The following is a 26,712-nucleotide window of genomic DNA, read 5'->3' as shown; positions in this document are numbered from 1 at the left end:
CTAAATCTGCCCTCTCTCAGTTTAAAGCCATTGCCCTTTGTCCTGTCACTACACACCCTTGTAAAAAGTCCCTCTCCAGCTTTCCTGTAGCCCCTTTAAGTACTGGAAGGCTGCTATAAGATCACCCCGGAGCCTTCTCTTCTCCAGGCTGAACAGCCCCAACTCTCTCAGCAAATACTGAAAAAATTGGATTCGCAAATACTGAAAAGGCTATTTAACATTAAAAAAACTTTGACTTGGAGAATGTTTTGGTAATTTAACATTCTGGCTATTTGCAGGTGGTTCTTGGCTTGCTGTGAAGGCAGAGCTTAGGGGCTGTGTTTGAGGAACCAGCGTGATCCGCCTTTTGTGCGGAACCTCCTCACCCATCCCGAGTATTGCCCCTGAGGGCAGGCACCACTTGGGAAATCCTCTCCCTGAATCCAGCCTGTGTGTCGCCCTCAGGTGTGGCAGGGAGTTAATCCAGTGCTAACCAGTTAGCACAGGGTTTAGTCTCATGGTGTCAGCCTTTAGCCTTTGATCTTGTCAGCCTTTAGCCTTTGATCTTGTCATCACTGCACGGTGACCTGTGCTAGCTCCAGTCTCTTGTCACCAGCTGATGAAGTTGGTTTTAGTTGTTTTTTTCATGGCTTAGGCGAGAGAGGTGTAACTGATGCTGTCGGTGAAACAGAGCAAAAGGGGGTGCTTACTGATGGCTGGCAAAACGCTGCTCTCATTTCAGCTTTCTTTACTTTTTCCTTTTTTTTTAGGAGAAGACTGACGTGGAAGGAACACTGTTTGTTTACACAAGGTGAGGGTGTAGCATTTTAATGTCTGCAGGTGAAACCTGTGGATGTGGAAAAGCTAGCTGGGATGGAGTGTGGCTAAACGAAGTAAAATGCTCCTCCTTGCTCGATAGTGAAAAGAAACTGAAATTGTCAGAGGCAGATGTGGGGAAGAAAACACTGGGAAGAAGACATCACCTTATATTTGGATAAGACCTCCAAATGTGATTTAAACCTCCATATGGGTTAACCATGGAAATCTGTTGGGTTGTTTTAAATAAGATGTAGCATTTGCAGTTTAAAAGCTGTCTGAACAAAAAACAAATAGTGAAATAAATAATGGTATTCCTTAAAGTAAGGGAATGGTAGAATTTATGAAGGATTGTGTTTCCCACTGTCCTGGTTTTGACTGGGACAGAATTAGTTTTTAGAAGCTAGAAGAGCTCTGTGGTTTGGGTTTAGCCTGGGATTTGCTATGAGAAGAATGTTGATGGTGCACTGATGTTTATAGTTGGTGCTGAGACCTCAAGGACTTTCCAGCTTCCCGTGTTCCTGCCAGTGTGCAGGAGCACAACAGGATAGGGAGGAGTACAGCCGGGACAGAGGGTCCACAACTCCCCTTCTAATCTGAATTTAGATTTACGATAGAGGGCCAAACTGCCCAGTGGAGTATTCCATATAGTGCCGTGTCATGCCCAGTATATAGATAAAAGTTGACCAGAAAGAAGTGCTCTTGCTCTTCCAGGAACTCTGTTCTGAGGGCTCTCTCCAGCTTTTGGAGTTCCTTCTCTCTCTTGTTCTCATTTTGGGCCTCTCACTCATCCAGGATTGTGGTGTCAGGACTTAATCTGTTTTGGGATCGTTTGCCAGGATGGGACAGGTGCTTATCACCAGGTAGTGAGCAGTTACACTGTGCATCACTCATCTGTATATATATATTCTTATATTATTATGATTATTACTTTTATGTTATTATGATTAAATTGTTCTTATCTCAACCCATAAGTCTCCTTTCCTTTTTCCTTTTCATTCTCTTCCCCATTACCTGGGGGTTGGGTAGGGTCTGTGTGGTATTTAGTTGCTGGCCAGGCTAAACCACAACATGTACGAGGGAACTTCCATACTACTTGTGTCTGATTATTCATTTTTCATACATATTTCATCCAACATTTTGGATGTTTTTAATGCTTTCTTTTAGCCACAGCCTTGGTTGTGGCTTTTCAGAGCATTGGTTACATCATTTATTCTGGCATGTACCTTAGATCTTTTGTGAAGCCTGCCCTAGTTTGGCTTTCCAATGCTTTTCCAGCATTTCCCTGGGACTATTGTTAAAATCAGAAAATAATACAGTGAGCGAATCTTGCAGTAGCTGCAGGGTTGAGACACCAAAGAAGAAGGTTTCTCCTGCAACATTTATGTTGATGAGGATCTGGTAGGAGAACTGAGAAAGCCAAATAGTGTTTTGAGAAGATGAGAGATGTATGTGTGGAGTGACAGGGAGGCCCAAGAGACTATGAGCTTTGTAAGAAGTGGGAATGCTGGTTTTGATCTTTTGAGCTCTTGTACCAGCAATGGAAGTGGTCATCAGTAATTCTTCTAAGCTGCTTTCAGGTACGTGGAGATGAGATGCCATTATAATTACCACCACCAGAGGAAAGAACTGATTCTTCAGTCGTGCTTAGCAGTAGGTGGAGGTGGCTAGTTGTGTACTGCAAAACAGAAGTAGTATTTCTCTGCTACGTTGGTTTTAAAACTCCAAAACTGTCAACATGTAACCTGGCACTTCCAGCATCTGTTACATTATGTTTACAGCAGTTACCAGAGATGGCACTTGTCCAAAATGTTTAGCCATCATCTTTGCCTTTATTGCCACACTTGCTTTGAAAGTAGTATCTCCTGTCAGGATCATGATAGATTTAACAGCTCACGGCAATAAAAATTTTCTAGCTGACTTGAAGTGTAACCCCCATGAATGAGCATAATGATTTAGGGTCATAAAATCATAGAATGGTTTGGGTTGGAAGGGACCTTTAAAGATCATCCAGTTCCAACCCCCCTGCCATGGGCAGGGACACCCTCCACTACACCAGGTTGCCCAAAGCCTCATCCCACGTGGCCTTGAACACTTCCAGGGATGGGGCAGCCACAGCTTCTCTGGGCAACCTGTTCCAGTGCCTCACCACCCTCACTTTTGTTCTTGTGCTTTAGATGGTATGGAAAATCCCATGTGGGATGACTGTTACCATCTGCTGTTGTTAACCTGAGTGTTATACTGGTTCTGACCCATGCCTGAGTCGTTCTAGTTGCCGTTTTCTACTCCAGGGAGAAACTATAGCGTGGATGGTGGTAGCTGGATAACTTGATGGTGATGATCTGGGACAAAGTGATGTTTTGTAACGTCTTGCCCGTTCAGAAGTTGTAGGCCTTATAACTTGACGTGAAAACTGGGCATGCAGATATGATTATGCTGTGGCTAAATCGTTGTTGGTAGGATCACAGATGTGGCATACTCTCTGTAGCTATGTGAGACCGATGTTGCTTTTGTTATTTCTCATACATAACGTAGGGTTTTGGCATAATAAAAAGGATCACATGAAACACTGCAAGAGTCAATTGTTATTTCCTTGGCAACAAATCAGATTTTTGTAGTACCTCTTAGAAATAATAAAAAAAACAACAACCACAACACAATTTTGGAGAACAGTACAACAAATAAATTCTAGTAATCTTTTTTTTTCCTTGGCTTGATGTGATTTCTAATTGATAATTTTCAGATCGGCTTCACCAAGGCATGGCTTCACAATTATGAACAGACTGAGCATGGAAAATCGAACAGAACCCATTACTAAAGACCTTGATTTCCAGCTCCAGGACCCTTTTCTACTGTACAGAAATGCCAGATGTAAGTATGGGTTAAATACTGGGTTAATATGTTGGGTTAAATACTGAAGAATTCAGCTCCTCTTGGCAGTGTGTCCTTGGGTAAGGCAATCTGAGTGAGTGGACTGCAGCTTTCAAGGGCTGAAACTAGCTGGTTAACAGTTACAACTGAAGGAATACATTTTGCTTTTTGACAGGCTGAACGAGAAGGGTGCTTCCTAAAATGCCTCTCTTGTAAAGAATGTGTTAGAACGTGCTTAACAGTAACCTCTTCATTGCACTGACAAACAGCAGGCTTTTATGTTCGTGGGCATGGGATGTGTCCAGTTTTGGGCCCCTCACTTCAAGAAGGACGTTGAGGTGCTGGAGTGGGTTCAGAGAAGAGCAACGAAACTAGTGAAGGGTTTAGAGAACTTGTCCTATGAGGAGCGGCTGAGGGAGCTGGGACTGTTTAGTCTGGAGAAGGGGAGGCTCAGGGGGGACCTTATCACTCTCTACAATTACCTGAAAGGAAGCTGTAGGGAGATGGGGGTCGGCCTCTTCTCCCACGTTGTGAATGACAGGACGAGAGGGAATGGCCTCAAGTTACGCCAGGGGAAATTTAGGTTAGATATCAGGAAAAATTTCTTTCCAGAGAGGGTTGTGAAGTATTGGAACAGGCTGCCCAGGGAGGTGGTGGAGTCCCCATCCCTGGAGGTGTTTAAAAACCGTGTGGATTTGGTGTTGAGGAACATGGTTTAGAGACCCTGACAGTGCAGGGTGAATGGTTGGACTCGACGATCTTGAGGGTCTCTTCCAACCAGATGATTCTATGATGGGCATAGAGGCTCATGGAGATGTTGTGTGTGTTCTGCATATACCCTGGCAAGTGTTGGGAAGTCTTGCCATGTGGCAGATCTACTGAGGGTTGGAGTATTTATTTGTAGTCTTGGTTTTCTGCATAAAAAATAGACAAATGCAGCCAATTCAAACCCTGTCTTCTGCTCCAGCTCCAAAATCCTGTTCTTGCAGCGAGTCGGAAGGCAGGTTACTTCTAAACTATTAGGGGTAACTCTTGACAACGTAATGCTGAGCCTAATTTAAACCCTGATGAAAGACCAAGTTATTACTCTGAGCTCTGTGTTTATCTTGCATGATTGTACAAGAATTAGCAAGTGTCAGGCAAGCTCAGAAATAAGTGGAAGACAGGGGAAAGCTGTACTTTTGCCCGCAGATATGCATACAGACTGTTACAACGTGCAATTCCATGAGAATGAGCAGTTATTGGTACAGTTTATGTCTGCACTAGGAAGCAGAGCTGTAGTAGGATCTCTACTTTGTGCTTGATGCATAAAAGCAGATTGCCACAATATTTTATGTAAACTGTGACGCAGAAGTGTTCCCTCTGGATGAAGTAACAGCAGAGGAAATTCGCGGCGTGCAAAGCAGCCCAGTTTGATAATGTGCTAGACCTTTTTACTTCATAAACTTAATTTGGATTTGGAAAGTGCATCAAGAGGGAATCCTGTTGTTCACACACATTATGTGGTAGAAACAATAAATAACATTTTAAATAACCTAAATGAAACTTCCATTTTTGAGAGTGTTTGATGAGCTGACAAAGAATTGAAATTCCCAAAGAAACTGAAAAGCAATGCAGAATCTCCAAGCTAACCTAGACTAGATCAGACATTAGGGGTTTAAGTGCCGTGAAACCTGTTTCTCATCTGATTTTGAAGAGTCTTTCCTGCGTATATGTAATCTTTTTTTTGTCTCATTTTGGAATTCCATTAGAAGTTTATATCTGTATATACTAATTGCTGCGTTTTGAAATCTGATCTTTGTTGAGACAGTTGGTATAAAGAGGAATTAGAAGTTGTCATAACTCTATGCTGACATGAAGTGAGACAGTCTGAGTACTACATGTCAACTGATTCGTTTGGGTTTTTATTAGGAGAAAAATGGGGGATTTGGAGGGGGTTTAAGCTGTTTGTTCACTAAAGAGGTGTCAGAATTTTAGATTTGCAGGGTCTCAAGTGTAAGTGCTAGTGTATGCTTTTGAGCAGTGGGCCTGTGCTGAAGTAACATGCCCAGGGCCTTTTGGCTGATTGTGCACCAGCAAAATGCAGAAGGCTTCTCTTCTGGGTTCCTCTGTCTAGGCAATGGCTCTTTTAGGGTGGTTCTTGCTGAACTGGTTTTGCACAGCATCAGGCCCTTCTCTGTTTCTCACACTGCCCCGACAGCGAGGAGGCTGGGGGAGCACAAGGATTTGGGAGAGGACGCAGCTGGAACAGCTGACCTCGACTGACTAAAGGGATACCCCCGACCCTACAGCTTTGTGCTCAGCAATAAAAGCTGGGGGAAGATGGAGGAAGGGAGACTGTTTGGAGTGAAGGCATTTGTCTTCCCAAATAACCGTTACACATGGTGAAGGCCAGCTTTCCTGGAAGTGGTTAAATATCTGCCTGCTGATGGAAAGTACTGAATGAATTCCTTATTTTGCTTTGCTTTACCAGTTAAACTGTCTTTATTCTCAACCCACGTGTTTTCTTACTTTTGCCCATCTCCTTCTCTCCCCCATCCCACTGAGGAGAGGGAGAGAACGAGTGGCTGTGGGGCTGAGCTGCCTGCTGGGTTAACCCACAACACCTTCACTGACCATTTGTCCACAGCAACGTGAAGGTAGTAAAACCTTTCTTCCAGTTTAGGATGTCCCAGCCACAAGGTCTGATAGCTTCTCCACCTCGTGGCACTCTTTACTCTATCATTCCCTTGAGTGCCACCGTAAAAAAAGAAATAACGATATCCCCAGCCAGTGTTCTCCTGGTTTTATAAAGTCATCTTCTGCCTGGCTCTGTGGGTCTGATTTTTACCACAGCTAGCTGTTTGATCTAACCATGGGTAAATCTGTATCTATTATTTCATTTGAGAATTTTGCTTTCTGAGAATTTTGTTTGCTTTACTAAAAAAACCCACTGGTTGTAGGATTTCCGTTAGTATCAGATGTGTTCCAGGTATAGGAATATGTTACTTCTAGTTATTTATCTTCCTAAAATACTCTTACAAAGGCTTAATCATCAGTTCTTCAAGAAAACCGAAGGTCTTGGTACTTCAAAGGAAAAACTTCCGTTTTCTCAGATTTTCACAGGAAAATCTATAGTTCCAGAGCAAACTGGCATTACAGACCCATATAAGAAAAGTTATTTACTAACTCATTTGATTTTTCCAGGTTTTCTTTAGGTCCCTACAGATTGTTCATGTGGTGGTTTCTCCACGGAGATGCAGATACCTCTAGCCCTTTCTTCCTTGCTGTGTATTTCAAAGCTTTTGCTACGTAAAACAAAGGAACCTCCTCAACATTAAGTGTCTGTTTTCACTAGGGTCTCATCCAAACACGGTTCTGAACACCCGTCTTGAATTTTCTGTCCCAATATTTTCCTCGTGTTTTGCTTTATTATACAACTTGTCTTAATTGCAAAACGAAGGCTTCAGGCTTCTCCCTTATTAAATGGAGTTTACATCTGAAACTAGATTCTTTAGGCCATAATCTTCCAATATTGTTTTTATCTCCTGCTTCCAGGAGGAGTACTCATTAATTGCTGTTTACTTGGCAAAACAGTGGCTAGTTTGGCAGTAATACTTAACAGGATCTGGAAAACAAGGTCTTTTTCTAACCTTTTGTTGGACTTGGTTACTTCTTACTCTATTTTTCATTCGTATCTTGGTAGATCTAAAAAAAATAGCTGAATTTCCTCTGTTTTCCTAATTGATATAGTTGCTTTCCCATATAGCAGGACTTATATTTGTTTTTTATGACAATGTAAATTTCAGAAAAATGCAACTGCAAGCATTTAGAGGAATAAAGAAGTCCTGTCCATGTTTTGTTTTGTGCCAGTATTCTCTATGTTTGTTGAAACCAACTTCCTCTCACGGCTGACTATCTATGGCTGGTTGTATCACACAGTCTAAAATAAATGCTCTTGGCAGCAAAAAGTGATACTTGTATACTGGACTAGTCCACTGACATTTTGTCATGGTCAAACATGACAAACATTTTACAGTTTTGTAAAGACTGCTTTGCATCCAATATGTGATTACAGTAGAAAACACTTTCCAAAATTATACCCAATTCATAGAAGTTTTGTGAATACTTAAAATAAGAAAGAGAATATTTTTATCTTACTTTTTACTTGATTAGTTTTTGTATTTCTTCTCTTGTTCCATATGATCTTGGCCATCTAAAGTTGAAATACTGTCTAAACACTGTCGCAGGCACCTACAGCCTAATCCCAGGATTTTTCAGGCTGGGTTTGGGATCCGTGCCAGCGTTTGTGCTGATCCACTATTTCACAGAACAGTTTAGTTTGGGAAGTCTGTTAGGCTAGAGCTAGGCTTCTTGGTTTCAAAGCCAGGAGGGAAGCTCAAATTACAGTTTCGATGCCAACAGAAATCTTTGTCCACCAAGACAGAGAAGGTTTATGGATCAAATAGGTATTTTCAGTGTGACCTTTAAATTTAGGTAGTTGACTGCGATTTTAGATGCTTCTCTCTGAGAGCAGACAGTCGTTCTGGTTTTGTTTAGATCATCTAACAATTTTAAGGGTTTTTAAAAATTTCCTGGGTTCTCTATTTGAGTATCTTAACTGCATAATAACTACTTTTTTCCTTAATCTTTGGTGATGTTTATTGAGAAAACCAATGTTTATAGCCTTTTGCTGAAGACTTGATGCTGATTAGTATGAGATAGTTCAGAAGAATTGCACAACTGTAAATTATTGGTTAAAATAACTTCATTTTCTCCTCTTTTTAGCGCTGATCAGCTGTATACTCATTTATTTGCCACTATTGCCAACTATATATTGTATATTGTACTAGGGTGCGTGCTGGGTCAGTGAATTATTTCTTGAGTTGACTGATTTATCATTTCATCACTGAATACTCTTTTTCATGTTTACATGGCAGATATTTTGGTGAATTTTAAGTTGCATATCTTAGAGCTAGCTTCACCTTAAGCGTTTCAACTGCCAGAAAAAAATACCAGATCCTACCTTACAATAGTCAGTATGCTAATTATCATGATGATCTTATACAGGTTAATTGGGTGCTTCTCTGCCATAGCAAGTGGAGAAAGAAACTGCGTGACAAATCAACAAATATTTTCTATCTGTCTCCCTTCTGTGTCCAGACAGGTAGAGAATCAACTTTTCCTTTCTGTGCCACGGTTGTAGCAAGGCCTTTGATCATGTCCAGCTCCTAGGCTTGAAACAAAATGAAGCTTCCTAGTCAGATGTGGCATATTCTACTGAATTTGAGCTGTTGCAGAGGTTCTGGAAGTGGTACAAAAGCAGACCAGACATACCTGGTTTTGGTAAAACTGTCTAGACACGTGACACATACCTAACCTCATACTTGTTTCAGTTGTTCAGTTTAACTTGCCACCATATTTCTATCAGAACACCGAAAATTTAGTATTATTTTCCCAGATTCCCACACTGCAAAGAAGTCCAGTCAATGAGATGGGATAGGAGGGAGAGGGAAGTTTGCCAGCTGTCCAAAGAAGCAGCCTAAGTTTTGATTTTTTTTTGAGGGGGTTGTTCCCTGTGGGTCATGATTGTTTACGTATGAAGATTTTGCCAAATATCTGCTTGGAGGCAAGTGATTGTAAAGTCTTTAGGAAAAGATATGGTGTATATTTTTCTCAAACTGTGATTTTTCATTCTGAAGTTCTATGTTACAGCATCCGAGGGCCCTCTCAAGTAGAACAGCTCATCTTCTTGGAGGCTGATTGTGGCTCATTTCAGTTCGCCCTTCTAAGTAAATATATCCTGGTTAAAATGCTGAACAGATAATGAGTGTCCCACTTCTGTAGGCATTTCTGAACACCCATTGGCCCTGCAGTAGCATTTCTCTTGTAAAGAACATCTAAATTTGAAGACTATTAAAAGTTTACTTCTGAAGGGAAAGCAGGAGACAACAGTGATAGAATTTGAGTGATAAGTAAAAATGAATATATCATGAAAAACAATCTTCCTTTGGGGACTACAGTGTCTTTTTTACCCTGAAATATTTTCTTACTCTATACTACATTATATATTGTATAACTCAGTATTTTAAATATCTTCTCTGTTCTGAAATTTGTTTTTATTTGAGAGTGAAAGCAGTATTTGGTCTTTAAATTTACTTGTGTATATATTTAGATCCAGCCTCCTGCATATTGACCAATAAACAACAACTTGCTTAATTGTTTCCATTGAGACAGGCAAAATAGATATTCCAGGCTTTGTTTTTATGATGTAATAGGATTTCTGTTTGGTTTTTGGTTTTGGTAAAAACATCAGTTTAAAATGGAGAGCCTTATTTATCAGCCTCCTTCCTGCCAACATACAGTATCTGGTCCCATAATGAAAAAAACCCAACAGGATGAACATGGTCAATTGAAATGTGTATTCAGATGATTATTCCCCAAATGCTCGTTGGTCTTTTTGCATTTTGAAACAAATACCTTTAAATCTTTTAAACTTCATTTGATTTGTATTATTTTTCTTTAAATTCAGTGGTCTGCTGATTCAGAAATATTGCATGACTTTCTGGTGCTGCATCACTAAGCAAAATGCAATCTTTTTGTCACAGCTGAATGCTTAAAAACAATTTTTTTTTAGGTTAAGTTTGATTGCAAAATTATTATTCTGACCTGCTAGAACCTGTGTGCTTTGTTGAAGAAAATATTTCTGTAGATTAAACCTCTTTGAAAAATGTTTGTCAGTTTGGAACAAAAGCATTTGGAAAGGGAAGTCTTAAACTATAGAAATTCAAAGTAATTTTGGTAGAAATGCCTTGCCCTCATTAGAGCTATGTTCTTCTCAGCCTATTGTTTGCTAAACAGATTTGGCTAAATCTTTTTTTTTTTTTTAAGCCTGCCTGGACTGACTACTGCCATTTGTTGAGATGAATACTTGTGGTTTACCTGAGGTTCTGTCCTTGGAGACGTTTTCGTCTCAGAGAAATAAACAGATGGCTCCTCCTTCTTCCCGTTCCACCTTCTCCTCTTTGATCAATGTTATAAAAATTCATCATGCATCCAGCAAGACAGAGACAGCAGCAGAGGTCTCCATTGTCTTCCCTGGGTGTTATTGACCTTAAAGTGAAACCTCAGTTTTGCTGGGAGTGTTGGCATTCCAACACTGTGAAGCGTAGATAGTATTTTAATTTTTTTTAATTTAAAGGAGAAATATGCATACTGAAGGTCAACTTCCAGACAGAATGAGCTTTGTCGTATTGCATGCATTTTTTTTCGAAACCTGTTTTACAGTTTGTGTCCCACTTAATGATTTTATGGTTTGTCACGTGCCAATTTTCTTGAGAGAAGCAAATAAATAGGAGCTGGAAGAAACTTACTTATCAGATGTGTAGTGATGATATTTTTTTTTTTGTGAGATGCTGTCTAGCACTCAGTTTAGTGGCTTACTTGTAGTTACACTCAGAAATTATCTGTTCTTAGACTGGTTTATAAAAGCTTTACTGATTTCTTACTTGATTTCCCATATAGTTCCTCCCTTTGTGTTCTATACTTCGATCTACTAATGATTTTAATGTGCTTAGAAGATGGTAAAAATTACTTCAGAATATCAAGAAAGATGATAAACTACTTCTTGGAAATGGCAAAGAAACTGATCTACATTTTTATACACAAAAACATAAAATATATACATTTATATATTAGGGTTTGTGCTTTCTGTCTCTCATTTTAGTTTTCAAGGATGCCTAAAAATCTTTAATGCTTGCCTGTCAAGAAATAAAAGTAGTATTGTAACTTGATGGCCTAACTGGACACTGTTTTGCAGTCAGGTGTGGATGGACATGCAGCAGTGCTGGCTCCAGGCAGGTGATTTTTCAGATTGGGAATGATGGTCTTGCTGTGCAGTGCTTAGGGGGCTCGCCTGTTCCAGAAGGATGGATTTGAATGGATTTGAAATGTGAACTCTGCTCGAGTCTATGGAGGTAGGATTGCATTTTTAATGTGGTGAAAGGAACAGGATAACTTGTGGTAAAGAAGTATGCATATATGCAAATTGCTGTAAAAAAGAAACTGAATTAAAAAGTGTAATAGAATATTCTTTTCTGTGGTAACTGGTAGTTGATCAGAATTTCTTCTTGTCCTAACTCTGTGTCTTGCTAAACTGGACCTATTTTGAGCAGAAGGCTGGCCAAACTAAGTTATTAATGTGATTCTAGGATTAGCAGCTGTTGGTTTATTCTGCTTTAGGATGTTGGGATTTTTGTGCTTACTGTGGAGAGTAAATGTAGCTCTGTGATTTAGGTTCTTAGGGTTCTATTAAAAAAAAAAAAAGAGGAACTGTAATATCCCCTTTCAGTTTGTTGTTTTTAAAGCAAAATTGCTTGTTCTAGTAACTAAACATTTTTTCCAGGGCCACTTTGTTATTCATGTTTTCTTTTGAACTAAGTACAACATCTGTTTTTCAGTGGAAGTTGATCTTAAGGCCCTCACGACTGGCACGTACAAGATGTGAGTTTTGATGAGTAAAACCACGTCCCTTGTCACCTCACCACGTTCAGCACAGATAGTTCTATTCAGACTTTCCTAAAAGGATATTTTTGTTGTTTCTTCCTCACCCTTCCTACCCCAAGGATTTGGTACCAGTTGTGGAAGTCTTTGCCTGAGCAAAGCAAACAACTCAGAGTGCTTTGCGTACGTGAAGTGACTTTGTAATGGTAGCAGGTTTTGCTACTGTGATGACTGCAGTCATCTTTTTTCCCTAATGATGTCCTTCTGTTGTGTGATGGAGGTGGTAAAAAAAAAAAAAAAAAAGTAAGGAAAAGAAAAGCAGTATTCCTAACATAGGTTTTCAGTTATGTGGAATGATCAAGTCCAATCTGAAAGTCGGAGGAACTGTATGTCATGTGAGAAGAAACAGGCGAAGGAGCTAAGATAACAAAGCTATGTCGTTTTTGATGGCTGGTAATTATTTCGTGTATGGTGGAGCTGTATCCCTGCCTGGGCAGACAAATTGGTAGGAAAAGTATATGGAACAGAATTAAAAGCCTGCAGTTGTGGATGAGTGTATAGAATGGAAGGAGTACAATACGACGCAGTCGTCGTTTCCCATTTATGGATGTCAGCATAAAAGCAACATATTCACTTGTCTGGACGTTTACTGCTGAGAGTGTGCTGCCAGCGCTGGGAATTCCGGACATCTTTTCAAGATAAGATAGGCACATGATGCAGTTAAGCTCAAGAGTTCAAGTTGGAACAGATAATTCTCTTTTTTGAGGGGTTATTTTCATGTGACTACCTGTATCCCCTCTACTTCATACACACCTCCTTGTATAGCACAAAACGGTAGGTGTTTTCAGATCAGTGTAAATCCCTGCGTGAACCCCTACGTATTTCTTCTGCAAATGAAAATATTACAGAGCTAGTTCCTTCTTAGGAATCTCTTGCATAACCCCCTTTTAGATTAGTCCCTTCACATGCACACATATGCACTTAATAATTCAAGCTTTTGTAAGCTTTAAACTTCTTAGCCTCTTTGTCTACAAAAAAAACCCTTTTTCTTTCTTCTTCTTCCTTATCATTACATGCCTTTTTTTTTTTTTTTCCGCTCTTGTCAAAGTGGCAGTGGGAAAACAGTGTTCATTAGACAATGCTCAAAAGACAATACATTACCAAGAGAAGCCATCCATCTACTTAATTCCACCAGAATTATCTACATCCTGTGGTAGTGTGATCACACATACAGGACTTCACAATACATTATCCCCAGATATTACTCTAAGTTCATAGTGTCGTTTCCTACGTTACACAGACTCTTGTATTTAAGTAGGAAGGGAACACTTATCCCAGCAGGTAGACACCAGTACAGTTTGCGTGCACACAACTGGGTGATGCCTTACCTCCAGGTTTGATGTAGAAGCAGTTCAGCTGAGTTTCGTGCACCAGCTTCCCCTTATACTTCGTCTCAGGTTCCCCTGGCTGTTGGCTGGGTAGCGGGTGATACGCTTGCCGAACAAAGGCTTGAAACATTTTAAAATTCCAAGGAGCGTTGAAACAGCTGAACCTGAGTATATTTTCTATAGGCAGTAAAGGTAAATTCCTTTTAGTCAGTTGTTTCGTTCTTTAGAGTTATTTTATGTAACAGCCTCGCACAGAAGGTAAAACCTTGAATGTTGCTTTAAGTTACTGACAACTTGGTCTTTTAATCTAGAAACTATTTTCCAGCTCTTTGAAACCACTGCAATCTCTCTTGCATTCTCCTCCCTTTTCTTGCTCTTCAATCCTAATCCTTTTCTTGTCCTGTGTGCCTTATGCTCGGTTGGAGCCTTCTCCTCCCCCTGTGGTTTTTCAGGAAAACTTGGATTGAGAAGTGAAGATAATGGGCGCCATCCACCCGTCAGCTCATCACCTCACCGAGCCATGACGATCTCTGGTTTCTGTATATCAGCACGGACTTCTCTGATAATATCCTCTTGTGTTTGAAAAAAAATAGGTTTGTCTAGTAGGGGGTGGACTTCGCTCCTGACATAGCCAGAAAACTTCTCTTGGAATGCGAGCGTGCTCGCTCGCACTCTTTTATAAGCGTGTGTATATATAAAAATATTTGTAACCTTCTCTCAAAACATGGAAGATGAATCTTTGAGCAAGTGTAGCGCACCGTGCATATACAAGCTCCTCACTTCTGCCTAGTATTGATTTAATACAAGCTCTCGAGTGCCTCATCAGCTCTCTCTTCATCAAAACAAGCCTTAAATCGGTGGTAAACAGTACTTTTCAATTCTGGGAGGAAAAGAGAAAGAAACCCTTCCCAAGTATAAGAGAGCATACCCTTTAAAGGACAAGGAATGCGTTCTATACAGAAACACGGTGCAACTGTTCCAGTGGAATTCCACTAAGGCTGCACAGGCGGTGTTGCCTTTTTGTCTTAACTGGCATACAAACTGGTAACAGCATTGGGCTTCTTATTTGCTGCCTACTGGGCTTTAATGGTTGCAGCTGCAGCCCAGTGGTTGGTTTTGCGATGCGGAGCTTGCTTTAATAAAATTGAATAAAATAAAATAAAATAAAATAAAATAAAAAGTCTTCACATCATAATGTGTCGCTTAAAATCAATCTTGAAAAAAAAAAAAAAGTGGGTTTTACCTGCTAGCTTCATTATTTTGGACTTACATGCTCCTAGGTCTTTTGGAGCCTGTTTCAGTAATCCTCTTGCATAGCAGAGATATTATTTATATGAATAAAAACAACCAGAGATCCTGTAGCCAGGGGGAAAAAAAAAAAAATGTAAGTGATGTAAGACACATGCTTCAGGTCAGAAGTCAACAACAAGGAGACTAGAAAGATTCTTCCTGTGCATCATCTGGTACTGGTCGTTGTTTTAGACAGGATATGGACTTCCAGTTTGATGAGCTCCACCAGTTCTCGTGTCTCTGTCAGGCGAACTGCCTTTCTGTAAAATCTCAGTGTTATTTGCTTGACAACATAGTGTGAAATCCTCTGCGCAGGGACGTGGAGCATCTCGGTGAAGAAATTCATGAGATTTCATAATAATCACAAAAGGAGAGAAATAACATTGGATTTTTATGTATGCCTTCCTGCAGTGCTTTGCTCCTCCTTTTTTTTGTTGTCATCGCTCTTCTGTTTTTATTCTGATTTCTCTCACATTAATATTTTGTACATCTCTTTCAAGTCTAAAACAAAATAGGGATTCAAATTTGCACTGAGTGAGTTTGTAGCAGAAGGGGAGAGACTGAGGAAGCAGATTATTACTGATGTGGTTTATTCCTACAGGTTTATGCATGAGCTAGTAAAATGCTGGTGACTTCTGAAGCAAAATGAAATATGCTCTTTTACTTTCTATGTGAAAAATAATAGAATTGCTGTAATGAAAATCACCCAATGCAAAATTCCAAATTTGTTTTTGAATTGAAATATATCTCTAATCTATATTCAGGGATTAAAAATTGCAAAGTACCTCCCAGTGCTGCTGTTGTGAAATGTGTAGCTGCTAATATAAAATGAATTTGATAAATGTGGTTTTTTTTTTCTCTTGGGTTACAGGTTTAAAACAAGGAAATGCTTACTGCTTAAATTGCATTTTCTTGGTGACAAACTTGATCTCAGGAGTACATTCTGTTTCTCCCTTTGTACATGGACCCACACAGAATGTCTTGTTTGCAAAAAGGTAGAAAAGTCAGTAAACTCCTAATGTTCATCATAATCTTAGGACTAACTTCAATAGTTAAAATAAATTTTTAAGAGATATACAAATACTTTAAAAAATAATTACAGCAATCCAAAGAAAAAAGCAATAAGGTAGATGAAAGAGGTGGTATTTGTATCTTTATGAAAGAAATTACTAAACTGCAACTTTCACAAGAAGAAAATAGGTCATAAAATAGATTTTAAACATTTTTATTAAGACTGTAAATTTAATGGTCCTTCAGTTTTCAAGCATGTAAAAATGTGAATGATAAAGGGTCCAAGGTGCAGCCATCTAATGAAATTTATCTTGTGAACACAGAGTAGTGGAGAAGCACATTTTTAATGTGTCGAGTATAACATGTTCACAGGCTGTGGCAAATCAATAAAAGCAAATACATAAGATATACTGTAAATATGAACTAAATGTCTGAAATTTCAGGAAGAGTAGGTGACTTTACCTCTGTGGGTTTTTTTATTCTTTTTCTAACTATTTCAGAAATGGAGATGGCGTAGGAAAAATGAAGGAATTGCCTGCTTCCAAAACGATGGCACGTACAGAGTATAGAAATGGAAAAATAAAGTGGTTTTTTTTTTAATTCTGGTAATCTTATGGCATTTCTTAGGTATTACTTGTTCTTTTAACAAGTATATATATACAAGCAACTTGGACTTTTGTTGTTGCAGGTTAAGAACTTAGGGCAGATCTGCAAATGTATTTCCATTACTTAGGGTCTGAAGGTATGCAGTGAATAAATAAGAGATGAGATCACAACAGTCAGAATTAGAAACATCATCTATAGTTAAGGTTGCTTATTTTCCTCACGAAGCCCTTTTTGAAGTTGTTCATAATTTTGTGGGAGTTAAACCGTTTGTGGCGGCAGCTCCTCAGATTGATTATAGTAAAAATTCAGGTTTCAGGAAGAAACAGAATGGCATGCTACTGAACACCTATATGAGGTTAAAATATTCTTCATTCTTTTTGTCCTTTTCTCTTTTACTGAAAAAAAAAAGGCATCAGCAGAGTTTGGAAAAGAATTAATCTTGAACTTGACCATAGCTCTGGAATTAGAGATGTACTTTGACTGTTGGCAGGTGCCTCAGGGGTGCACTTTAAAAATAATTGGGAACATATTAGAATCATAGAATCATAGAATCATAGAATGGTTAGGGCTGGAAGGGACCTTCAAAGGTCATCTAGTCCAACCCCCCTGCAAGGAACAGGGATATCTCCAACTAGATCAGGTTGCTCAGGGCCTCGTCCAACCTGGCCTTGAACGTCTCCAGGGATGGAGCATATTCTTAAATTTGACTAAGTTATAAATGGAAACCATGGTGTTTGAATCCTGGTTAGTCCTCTGCTGATCATGTATGTCACAGACAGTGGAGCAGGCTTTATCCCCATGGGACTAGAATTCTACATACCCCACAAGAAACGTAACAGAAGCTGCTGCTTTTCTTAACTTAGTGGGAGACAGGATGGAAATAAAAAAGGTGGGAATTGCGAAGGTGAAGGCAGCTCTCCTTCCCATTCTTTAAAATAAAAATAAACTTTTTTTTTGCCTCCAGGTTGGAAAGGCAGTGTTGTCCTTTTCTCCTTGACTGGAGAGAGTTCTCATGGCTTTTAGCCGCCAGGTGCGACGTGATGCGCACAGAATCGAGGAAAGAACATGGGTTTTAGTTGAACCTCTTCCACTCATCATAGTGTTATGTTACTGTAAGTTTTTCTGCTAGTAGAAGTTATGGGTACATATTTAGCCTAGATTTGTGTAAAAGCATTTTTTTTTATCATGTTCATGATGATTCGTGTAGGTCGGGGCCTGGCTTCATTTCAGTGCGTCGAAGACATATTTTATGGTTTGCTGTAGAAAATCAGCAGAGAGCGTAGAGCACTGGTAAGCTAATACAGGTAGTAGTTTCAGGTGTTGAGGAGTTACTTTACTTTTCCACTGAGCCATTCTCTGACGGAATTTTTTTCACAGGAAGGATGCTGTTGTTCACTTAGAATATTTGGATTTAGTTTTTAGCCTTGCTGGACACTTCTTCACTTACCTTTCTAAAGTCAGGGTCTGTCATTTTTCCATATCAAAAATGGAACGGTATTTTGACTCACCATTTGTTTATCTTAATATCTTTTCATTTAGCAGTTACACTCCTTGAGTGAGACTGTTTAATCATTTCCATTACAAAAGGCAGTGGAGCTCCAGTCTGGTGTCAACATTTCAGAAGTCTATTGTGAAATAGTAATGAGAACCACTTGTTATTTAAGAACAACTCACAAATAAGAACAATAAAGGATTTATTAAGAACAATTTGTTATTTAGGAAATTGATCGTCTGGCATCTACAGACTTCCTGCCTTAATTTCAGTGTCACGCATCATCTTGATTTAAAAATTATTTGGAACTGATGATGCAATGGCAGGGGATGTGACTGGAAAACCAGTGGTGGGGGAAAAAAATTAAATACACTAAGCCAGATGGATCATGACATAGATGCTGTTCCTGTGCCGTGACTAAAAATTTCTTGTAGCACCAACAGAATGCAATTTTAAGGGAAATCTCGGAAATTCAATTTGCCTTTGGGCCCTTTTCCAAGAAGTAAAGAACCTGCTGATGGACTATGATATCTGCTGAGTTTTATGGAAATAAATTAATCAATGGGCTTTAAAGTTTCCTACAATACTAACAAACTGTAGATTTGAGGCTATTTAAGGGACAGTCTAGTGAGCCAATCTTGTATGTCTGCTACAGAGTCGATGTTTTCTTCATACAGAATTTCTGATAAATTTTGATTAAAAATCTGCCTGACGTGATTTAAAAAACAATCCACCGTCTCTGAGTTGTCCCTTTTGCCTCATAAAATCAGAAATATTTGCTGGCTCTATCTGGAAGTCTGCAAATTGGCCACCCAACTTTCATGACTGGTAGAAAATAGCAAGCATATTTCAGGGTCCATCCTATTAACCAAAAATTGTTTCTCGTGTTGAGTTTTAAGGCATATTTCCAAACATACTTAAACAGACGGTGGCAAGGAACCTATTCTTGACTTGAGTAGTGTTGCCAATCATTGCCCACTCTGAAATCATCTGCTTTTGGGGAAAGGGGTTTTGAGAGGCTTTTGCATTGTGGGGGGGTTTTGTTGTATATTTTCTTGTTATTTTTGGGTGGGATTTTTTTAAGAAAGTTATTTGAACAGTTCCCTCCACACTTGAATTTGACTGGTCGAGCTAAAAACCAGCTTTTTCGCTCTCCGCGTGTGATCATTGGTTTGCATTAAGATGTCTCTGAGAAGAATTTTCCTCCATTTAACAACTGGCTTTTTTTCCTGCTTGTTCATATATAATGCTTTAAACGTTTGAAATAATGGAAATATCAAGTCATCCTTTTCTGTGTCTATATTAAAAGTTCCCTGGGTAAGTGGATCAGGAGCTTTATCGACCTTTAAATGAAAGAACTAATGTCTGATGGTTTAACAGGTGCGTTGTTCTTAGCAGCTTTTTAGGAATTTAAGTTAAGCTCTTATCAAAATACAGGCTTTTGTTTGAAAAAACTCTTATCTTGCTTCGGTTTCTTGAAGTTTTTGTGCCTGGGACATCATAAAAATTTTGGTTCCCCTCTAAGAACTTCCAGAAATAACAGGATATACCTAAGCTGAAGTTCCATTATTTAGAAACAAATACATTTGTTTTATATATAGTTTGTATTGTGCTGCTTTACACAGTGTAGAGAAGCAAGAGACCTAAAAGTTCCAGTCCTGTTGATGAGCCACATCACTATCAATATGGTACAATAGGATGAAATTTAATTTTTTTTCTAGTGTTTTGTTTTTAAATACCTAACTAGGTAAGCAAAATGTTGTGTTTGGAAGAACTTTAAGGCTGTAAAACTAGCAAAATACCAAAATTAAGGTTGCTTGTGCAATCTCTTGTTTGCTTATGGAATTTTAAATTATGTGATCATCTTCTTTTGCAATAAGGACTTTGCTTCAGCTATCAAATAGTCTGAATGGTGTTCATGTGAAGAGCAGCTACTCAGTATTCTGGTTTTTCCTCGTTACTGGTGTGTGGGCCTCTTGCTTTGTTATATACCACTGAGGTTCTGCACTAGGGACAGAACCAGTAATTGCTTTTTCCTTGTTGTTTTCCATGCTGCTAATCAGTATAATAGCTGATAACTCATGAATAAGCTGAACTGTTGCACCTTGCTCAAATGAGAAGTACCAGTCTTCCCATTTTACAAATTGGGATCCTAAGGCAGAGCAGTTACAATTACAGAGTTCACTTAAATGCAGGATTTCTGCCTTTCAAATACTCAGGCCTAATTTTTCCAACATATTTATCGTTTGTGTGTTCAAAGGCACTTCTTACAGACTTCGCTGTGATTATGAGTAGCTGGTGTTTTCGCAGGTCACACCCTCAGATCTTACACCCAGGTCTAGGACCTCAAATCAAACAGTGGGAAAAGCAACGTACGCAATCAGTGACAGCCACTTAAGATGACATTTCACAACTTGCATATCATTGCATAATATCTCCGGGGCAGCGTCAGAGATGGAATTCAGCTTTCCAAGATAGTGTGCAGCTGCCTGAGCTGCAGATTTTTTTTATATCTGCTTTCCTTTGTTGCAGTCCTCTCTTGCTGTATGCTGCAGAGCAGAGCTTCAGCAGGCAAGTCTTCTTCCCCACTTGAGCCTGAGCAAAGTGGAAGGGACGTCCTACGCGTGGACAAAGGAATCCCATTTGCATTGGAGTAGAGGAGCACAAAATTAACATGGCATGCCTTAGTTCATGTTTTAAGAACTGATAGGCTAGAAGTTATTCCTGTAGATATAACGAACTTTGGTTATTTTTTCAGGAGGTGCTGCACAATGGAGGCTGCAATATTCTAAAAAGTGCTAGAAAAAGAAATGCAAGCATTGCTGGTTTGCTGAATAGTCAAATATTACATGAAGGGCAGATAGCAAAGAGAAAAGATGACCAACATAAAGAAGTCCAGCGACTTCTTCTTCTGCGTGTTGTCATCCTCCTTCTGCGTAGAGAAGCTGCATTTTAATATTGCCAAGTGTGGTTTTACGTATTCAGGAGCAAGCGTCTAGGCCATATGTAGGGAATAAAGTACCTTAAGAAGCATGATGTCAAGGATAAAACATGAAAGTCGAAGAATCATTTGATTTATTTATTCATTTTTCACACCAGCAAGTGTAAAACAGTTTCTAGGTACAGAGGAGCCTCTAGTCAGTACTCATGATATTTACTTTTACCAAGCTTAAATACTGTATGCAGTCTGTACAGCAATAGCTTAAAAACAACGTGTTGCAGATACGCTGAACCCAAAACTTTCATAATGGAAACATCTATCCAGAACACAAAAAAATCTAATAGCTGGAAGTCGAAGCTGGAGAAATGAAGAGCGAAATAAATAATCCTAGATAAAATGCCTTCTGTTTTAATAGGCTACTTAGCATGAGTTATGGAAGTTGATAAGAAATTCTTCATTGTAATAGTAAATAAATGTATGTTTTGGATTTTGAGAGGTTAGAAATTGTCATCTATAATTCTGGTAGATAGCAGCTGTCAGCTTCTGCTTATAAATAGTATCGAGTGCTCTAGTGTTTGTGAGGACAGGAGAAATCTGTAGCCAAAAAAGAAAATTGTAAGGCGGAAGGTATAGAATTGGCTCTGAAGTTGTGATTTAAAAATTAAATAATATACTTCTTGAAATTCAGTCACTGAGCTATATTAAATGAGCTTCACAGATTTTGTTAAACTTTTTCAGTTTTAATTTATGAGTAACCTACCTTTTTCAAATTCTAAAAATTCTAATGAATGATGCCCCTTAGTATTTAGTAATTTCAATTAGATGATTTAAGTAACTTATTTAGCTTATTCTCATTCAATATTAATTGTATCATGTTGATTTGATAGCTGCATTATATCCTTCTAGTTTTGTGTAATCTTGTTAACAACATTGTAAGTGTGGTGCCTTTTCTTTTTCCTTCCTTTAAGGTGATCAATGGGTTACTAAATCTCATTTCTTTTAGTAAATTACTTCGGAACTGTTGAAAGTGGATGACTAGATGTGTACCGTCTTGTCAGTATAAAACTAACTCTCCTTATTGGGCTTTTGGTAGCTCTTTTCGTGTGACTTGCTCACTTGGTTAGCAGGAGATACTTGATTTATTTTTTCTTTTTCTGTTTTTTTTTTACAATAAACTCTTTTTGGAAAACTTTGTAGCTGAAGCTGGGCCTAAAAGTGACTTAATATTTCCTCTTTTGTGCTGCAGTAGAAGAATTTCTTTTGTGCCTCTGCTGTTTAGTGATTCAGTTGTGCCTCAGCTGTTTGATGATTCATTTTTAACATGGGAACATTTTAGTGAAATTACCACTCTACAGATGATACTTAGATCAGGATTTCCTTTTTGTCAAACAGTCTGATAGAGACAGAGGGTGGATAAAAGAAACTTGTTTAGATTTAATCCTGGTAAGACAAGCAGTGTTTTCATGCTAGAAGAAAGCTTGCAGTGAGATTTGTATTTTATGTGTATTTAGTTTTCGTTAGGAGAGAGTGTGCCAGGTTCCTAGCTTCTCAGTTACACTTTGTAATCATCATTCTTTTGCTGGCCCTGGGTTTTCACGTGTTGTCATACACATAAAAAAATATTTTTGCCATGTTCATCATTAATCAAGAAGATGGCCAGTAATACACATTTTTCTTACGATTATTTACATTTTTGTTTCTTTAAGTGTAGATTATAGCAGAATATACTACTGTAGTAGGAATTTACACCATGGTTACTCTAGGTGATGAGCACCCAATATGAAAACATTGGTTAGTGTACTTCAGATGCCTGGTATCTCAGATTTCCACTAACTTACTGCCTTCTCACTGGTACATCATTCTCCCATGTATGAAAACTGGGAATATGTTGTGAAAGAGCTTGGAGTATGTTGTGCCACAACAAATGGACCTGCTCTGTGATTATTCCTCAGTGACTTTCTCAAGTGTTCATCTGTTCTGGACAGATGGAGGAAGTGCAGAAGGAAGAAAAGGAGGGCTGTCCACTTCTGAAAAATGTCACCCTTAAATGGGTGGTGAGCTGTAAGCTCAGAGGGTGTTAGGTTTTGATCTTAGTTTATTTTCAGCTGGGCTTTGTAGTCTGGGTTGAAAGTACCATTTGACTGAGGTAAGAAAGTAAGGATGGGTGGGTGGATTCGAAGCTCAGCTAACATCTCTGCTAAAGGTCTCTGGATTTGCAATATCCTGACTTAAAGCTTCAGTTAAGGTGTGATATATTATTGGGGTGGTGGTTTGAGCTGGTGGGACAGACTTAGTGTCCTTATTCTGTGATCTGAAATGAGTGTGCATTTGTTTTGAATTGTATTTCAAAATGTTAGTTTTAGTTCTGCAAAATCCAAAATGGCCTTTTATGCTGGTAATCGGACAGTTTGTGTTGCTTACTGAGTTGAGGTGAACTAGCTTTCTTCTACAGTTAATTCCAGTTTTTCAACTATCAATGGCCAGAAGCACTGCAGCATTTCCATGGGACTGTCAGCTTTCCAATTTCTCAACTATTCATAAATAGCCTGTGACATATTTGATCAATTGGCCAAAAGGTGAAGCTGTTCAACCTGTCTTGCATATTGGTGATGCCACCAGCTGTGGAAGACATTTAAAAAAAACAGAATGAGAGGATGGAGCAGATGGCCAACGTCTCATCAATGCTCTTCTGCATTGGAGATTGTTGTCTAATGGAGAAGAATCTGGATTAAAACAAATTTGGCTTGTCTAGGGATTTCAGTCTGCTTGTGACATTGGTGCACTGAAGAAGATAGTGTTACTTGTGCTACAGACAAGAACAAGTTTTCAAATGTGAGTTGTCAGAGGGATGTGTAGTTTTGAATAATAGGGAGCAACCTATTATGCAAACAACACAAACCCAACAAATTTTGGAACCTTGCGAATTGTTCCCGTGCTTTTCTACAGGTTTGCAGTTTGTTATTGGATGCTTACTGGAATGTGTTAGAATATTAATGTCTATTTTAAATGCATAGTTTATTTTTAATATCTGTGTTACAAAAAGGAGGTTATTTGTGCAGTTGAGATCAAATCTTACATTGCACCTTTGTGGAACCGCTGGTGGATATTATGATACTTACCTTTTTTTAGGTGAATAATAGAAATCTTCATCACACTTTTCAAAAATTAAGCATAAAAAGGACTTTACATCTTTTAAAGGTTATTTATTGTACGTCTACAGGGTGGCTGTTGGTTTGTGAGTTTTTTAGGCTTTACACCAGTACGCTGTATTAAACACTTGAACCGTTTTTAGTTATATAAAAGGCAACACATGACTGAAAATTTGAGGGGGAGCGGAGATAAATATTTCACTTGTGTCTTACAAACAGCTGCGCGTTCGTTTTCTTTCCAAACATTAACAAAGCCAACTTACACTTCGTATGCCACGATTTTGCTTCTGGGGAATTGAAGAAGTGATTGCTTTTGGATTCTGCTGACACCAGGAAATGTGACATGACCAGAGTCAGTGTTGCAATGGTTTTTAAGTGGGTACTCAACCCATTTATGCCCCTTTGAAATAAAATCTAACCCTTAACTGTGTTTGAAGACGTGTTAAGAGTTGCCATTTTAGATGATTAAGGGAAAACTCTTGCCTACAGTGTGGTAGGAGGGAGGAGGGGGAAGAAACACAGCAGCCCCCTGTTTGCTACCATATCCTGGGAAGGTAACATGGATATCACACAAGGTTGTGGTAATAGAGAGAGGAAGATCCGTGTTAACCCTTGAAGTGCTTCTCCCTTCCTCTTCTCACAGCAAATTTGTGCCTGAGGTTAAAAATAGGACAGTTCCCCTGACAAATGTAGACAGATTGCTTTGAGGCAGCGTTGTAGATTTGTTCCCAGGCAAGAGCTACATAACACGGTTGTCAGTGGGGCAAAAAGCTCTCTGTTTACGATGGTGGAAGCTGCACTCACTACAGTTCCATTGTCCATCGTGATCGTTTCATTAGTGGTGTGTACGTTTGAGAATCTTCAACTGCTAGTAAATTTGAATCTGTTGTTGCAAAGCTGCAAGCACTTACGTTAGTGGAGGTCTGGACTTAGATATAGATTTTCTAATCCTGGGGTTGACTACGGATAATTACTGCTTTGTTGGTAAAAATAACGGGCACCATTACAGGAAATCTGCAGGGAGGCAGAGGTGTGTTAGTACTGCTCTTAACAACTGTGATGATGTGTAAGGTAGGCTTGAACGTTGTGGAAAACTGAACAAATCTTGTTTGCTTATAAATGCGTGCGAAACTACCTCGCTACACTGGCCACCGGAGTCTAATGGAGATGATACGACAACTGGAAAAACTGGCAGAGGAAAAGGTTTTAAAGAAAAAAAACTCCTCTGGGTTAGTGTTCTGAAGAAAAGGATCAAATACCTCTGCCTTTATGGAAGATTCAAGAGCTTGTAATATGCATCCTTAGAGATATGCCTTTGATCTTTTTTGCTTCTGGAAGATCTGAGGTGTCATTTTTATGTTTATAGATGGGGAAAACATTAGATGGAAATAAATTTAAAACTTCCTTTACAGGTCGCTTTTAAATATCTACCAGGTAGAACTGCTGTTTGAGAAGATGCTCATAGTTTGTGTTTGATGTGCATTTACAGTGTCCATATATGGGATTTGGTTTTATGATAAGGAAGAATGCCAAAGAATTGCAGAGCTCATGAAAAAGTAAGTGATGGGTAATCAAGACTTTTTGTGCTTTTTTTTATGTATGTATTTCTGTACATACATGCACATATATTACTTGGATGGTCATACCTTTCCACTTTAAACCTGTTTTTATAGACGTTGTTGCAAGTAAAATTTCCACACACCTGCACTTTGTATAATGGGGAGTAAGTCACTGTGTTGCAATGCTTTTTCATAATTTGCTGCTCAGCTTTCCAGCTATATCAGAGTGTAACAGTTCATCTGCTTTATTTCCCGATGACTCAGAGATCTGTTTTGAAGAATTGTGTTCTTTGGGGTTTTAATATATTTTTCAGTTCAGGGAGATTTTCTTTTTTAATGTCGCTGTTACCTTTTTTTTCCCTGTATCAGTGTAAGTGCGGGCTATCATGAAGGCATACTCTAATAATACAATTTCTCTGGGTTTTATCCTGTTTCTACCTCATGGCTGAACTCCTGCTTCCTCATTTCTTAGGAATATGTACCAAATTCACTTGGCTTTTGGAATATAAAGCAAGCCTTTAATTAGCTTTGATTCATTACATTCATGCACATAATATTATTTCATACCTGTTAGACAATCTTTAATTTTGCAATCAAGTTGGAGATTAAAATTTCAAACAACTATATTCTCAGCTGTGTTTTAATCTAACAAACCACGGGTAGTTTTTTCACTCTCACTGCTTTCTTCACATGTCTGCAATGGGCAGGGCTCATTCTTCTGCTCTGCCCTCCGGTTGCCCTAATGATGGGCTTGTTTGCAATGATCCCTTTCTTCTGACTGTGTTCTGCAGGTTTTCATGTTGGTTTGGAGGAGGAAAGAGCTGAAGTCTTACAGATTTTTATCAATACACGTAATCTAAATTTTTTAGAGGTATAATGTGGAGGATATGGTACAGGGGCCCAATAGGAATTGGCAGAGATTGGATATACTGGTCACCTGTGGTATATAGGGTTGGGTATATCATCGTGTCACAGTTCTTTTAAGGCACAGGAGGAGGGATGACGTAAAGCCAGGTCTTTGTCATCCCAGGAAAAGCCATAGGAGGTGGATAGGGTCAAGCTGACAGCATTAAGTACTAACAGAGCTCTGTCAGACCTGTGAATCTCTCCTTTTCAGGTCATCTGTCCC

The 26,712-nt window shown here is 38.9% G+C and overlaps 2 protein-coding genes across 3 annotated transcripts in view; one reads left to right on the top strand and one right to left on the bottom strand.

Annotated features, from left to right (window-relative positions):
• The window catches only part of CACNA1C (calcium voltage-gated channel subunit alpha1 C), a 493,329-nt gene extending 479,664 nt beyond the window's left edge, over nucleotides 1-13,665 (bottom strand). For both annotated transcript variants that reach the window (XM_086610632.1, XM_086610633.1), the window contains exon 1: nucleotides 13,536-13,665. In XM_086610632.1, the coding sequence (XP_086466758.1) occupies nucleotides 13,536-13,665 (130 nt within the window). The remainder of the gene's footprint in view (nucleotides 1-13,535) is intronic.
• Nucleotides 1-26,712, top strand: part of DCP1B (decapping mRNA 1B) — a 47,721-nt gene that overhangs the window by 899 nt on the left and 20,110 nt on the right. The window contains exons 2-4 of the mRNA XM_086610634.1: nucleotides 750-790; nucleotides 3,539-3,666; nucleotides 25,514-25,580. Of these exons, the coding sequence (XP_086466760.1) occupies nucleotides 750-790; nucleotides 3,539-3,666; nucleotides 25,514-25,580 (236 nt within the window). The remainder of the gene's footprint in view (nucleotides 1-749; nucleotides 791-3,538; nucleotides 3,667-25,513; nucleotides 25,581-26,712) is intronic.

This window comes from Tauraco erythrolophus, chromosome 4 (assembly GCF_009769465.1).
Source record: "Tauraco erythrolophus isolate bTauEry1 chromosome 4, bTauEry1.pri, whole genome shotgun sequence".
Lineage (NCBI taxonomy): Eukaryota > Metazoa > Chordata > Aves > Musophagiformes > Musophagidae > Tauraco > Tauraco erythrolophus.
This window is presented reverse-complemented; position numbering and strand designations above follow the sequence as displayed.